The sequence below is a fragment of the Lagopus leucura genome, unplaced genomic scaffold, assembly GCF_019238085.1.
Source record: "Lagopus leucura isolate 7727_CA_CO unplaced genomic scaffold, USGS_WTPT01 Super-Scaffold_100127, whole genome shotgun sequence".
Taxonomy (NCBI): Eukaryota; Metazoa; Chordata; class Aves; order Galliformes; family Phasianidae; genus Lagopus; species Lagopus leucura.
In genome coordinates, this window is record NW_024962330.1 from 167,751 (window position 1) to 170,509 (window position 2,759).

At 68.1% G+C, this 2,759-nt stretch overlaps 1 protein-coding gene across 1 annotated transcript in view; it reads left to right on the top strand.

Moving 5' to 3' along the window:
• The window catches only part of SEMA6C (semaphorin 6C), a 5,766-nt gene that overhangs the window by 749 nt on the left and 2,258 nt on the right, over positions 1 to 2,759 (top strand). The window contains 9 exon segments of the mRNA XM_042887933.1: positions 43 to 99; positions 332 to 433; positions 579 to 669; positions 785 to 901; positions 976 to 1,064; positions 1,291 to 1,508; positions 1,942 to 2,073; positions 2,241 to 2,396; positions 2,479 to 2,712. Coding sequence (XP_042743867.1) covers positions 43 to 99; positions 332 to 433; positions 579 to 669; positions 785 to 901; positions 976 to 1,064; positions 1,291 to 1,508; positions 1,942 to 2,073; positions 2,241 to 2,396; positions 2,479 to 2,712 — 1,196 coding nt within the window.

The window sequence follows — 2,759 nt, forward strand, 5'->3', positions numbered from 1 at the left end:
CCCCGAGGGGTCCGGTGCCACCCACTGTGTTCCCCCCCCCAGAGCGTCACCTGGGAACCGCGGGACAGAGCCGGCTGTGCTGTGCGGGGAGAGGTGCAGGTGGGGGGCAGTGTGTGGGGTGGGGGGGTGGGGGATGTGGGGGGGTGGGGGGAGTGATGGGTGTGTGGAGTATGAGTGGAGTGTGAGTATGGGGGGCGTGGGGCAGTGAGGTGTATGGGGCAGGGGGTTGTGGGGTGATGGTGGGGTGGTGATGAGGGGGAGGTGATGGTGGGGAGGTGATGGTGCGGTGATGGGATGGTGATGATGGGGAGGTGATGGGGCCGCCCCACAGGACGGCTGCCACAACCACATCCGTGTGCTGCTGCCCCGTGATGCCCGGACCCTCTTTGTCTGTGGGACCAACGCCTTCAGCCCCGTGTGCCGCACCTACCAGGTGGGGGGGGACCCGTGGGGCAGAATGGGGCCCCACTGCACCCTATGGACCCCATTGGGGCCGTATGGGATGGAGCCCCATCGGGGCACTATGGAACCTCCATTGGACACTGTGAGACCCCATGGGGCGCTATGGGGTCCCGCAGGCACTGACCCTACAGCAGGAGGGCGAGGAGCTGCCTGGACAGGCTCGCTGCCCCTTCGATACACGGCAGAGCATCGCAGCCACTTTTGCCGGTGGGTGACACCGAGGGGACAGAGGGGCGTTGGGGATGTGGAGATACGGGGCTGTGGGGATGTGGGGCGGGTGTTGGACTGCCCGACTCACCATCCCCGTGTGCTGACCCCACAGACGACCGTCTGTACTCTGCTACCGTGGCGGACTTCCAGGCGAGCGATGCCGTCATCTACCGCAGCATGCGCGGCCCGGCGCTGCGCAGCATCAAGTACAGCTCCCGCTGGTTGAGGGGTGCGTGGGGACATCGGGCTGTGGGCACTGCGGGTGCTGGGGCGCAGTGGTGCTGATGGCCGCGCTGTCCCCAGAGCCGCACTTTGTCCACGCGATGCCCCACGGAGCACATGTCTATTTCTTCTTCCGGGAGATGGCGGCGGAGCTGGGGCTGCCGGGGAAGGTGGGGCATCCATAACTGTGGCTCCACGGGAGCAACCCCGACCCCAATCCAGACACTGAAGCTGACCCCATAGCTCTGGCCCTGGCCCTAATCCTCACCCCGACCCCGACCCTGACCCCGGCCCCTTGCCATGCCGCTGTTCCCACCCCCACCGCCTGGGGCGCTGTTCCCATGGCAGCGAGTGCAGCTCCCACCCCCGCCGCTGGGGGCGCTGCTCCCGCCGCAGGTGCCGGTGTCCCGCGTGGGCCGCGTGTGCCGCAATGACGCCGGCGGCTCCCCGCGGGTCCTGGAGCGGCGCTGGACGTCGTTCCTGAAGAAGCGGCTGCAGTGCGCCGTGCCCGGGGACGTCCCCTTCCACTTCGATGTCCTCGAGGCCGTCACCGCGCCCCACACTCTGCACGGACGGCCCGCGGTGCTGGCGGTGTTTGGGACGCAGCGCAACAGGTATGGGGACAGCAGGGATGTGAGGACGGGGATGTGGGGACGTGACTGTGGGGACATGGGACACTGGGACACAGGAACGTGACTGTGGGGACACGGGGATATGGGACACTGGGGACATGGCTTTGGGGACATGTGGGTTGGGGAGATGGGGATATGGGACACTGGGGACTTGGTGACACAGGGGATATTGGGGACTTGGGCATATGGGGACATGGGGACACAGGCACATGACTTTGGGAATATGGAACGTGGGGACACCGGGGACGTGAGCACAGGCAGATGGGGAAACAGGGAGCCGGGTGCCCAAGGGCACAGAGGCGACGTAAGCGTGGGCTGAGGGCAGACGTGGTGACATGGCTGCGTGTGGGGACACGGGGACTCGGAGGTCGGGGCCACCGGGTGTCCCCAGGCAGAGCCCCATGTCACCCCGCAGCATCCCGGGTTCAGCCGTCTGCGCCTTCTACCTGGCGGATGTGGAGCGCGCCTTTGAGGGACCCTTCGCCGACCCCCGCGGAGCCGCAGCCCCGTGGCCCCCAGTGCCCGAGGAGCGCGTGCCCTGGCCCAGGTGCCCCGTGTCCCTTCGCCGTGTCCCACTGCCCTGCAGCCGTGTTCCCCGTCCCCACCTCCCCGTAGCCACGTCCCTGCGTCCCCACGTCCATCTGTCCCCGTACCCATGTCCTCCTGTAGCTGCGTCCCCACGCTCACGTCCCCTCGTGTGCCCGATGTCCCCAGACCCGGCTGCTGTGCAGGGATGGGGTCGGCCGCTGCCGTCGTCACCTCTGGGGACATTCCGGATGAGACGCTGTCCTTCGCCAAAGAGCACCCACTGCTGCACGGGGCGGTGGCACCCGCCGGGGGACGGCCGCTCTTCACCCAAACTGGCACCAGGTGACGGGGCAGCGAGGTGGGGGACACGTGGGGCGGCCCTGGGGACACAAAAAAGGGACGCCGAGCGTCTCGGTGCACGCAGGCTGACGCAGCTGGCGGTGGATGTGGGCGCGGGGCCGCGGGGGAACCAGACGGTGCTGTTTGTGGGGTCGGAGGACGGGCGGGTGCTGAAGGTGCTGACGGCCGCACGACGCCCTGGGGACAACGGGCAGCACGGCGACACTGCGGGATACGGGGATGAAAACGGGGACAACAACGGGGATGGTGGCACTGAGGCAGTGCTGCTGGAGGAGATCAGGCTGTACGAGGCCGGGAGGTGGGTGCCATGGGGTCATGGGGGGCGCTGATGGGGGCTTTGTGGGT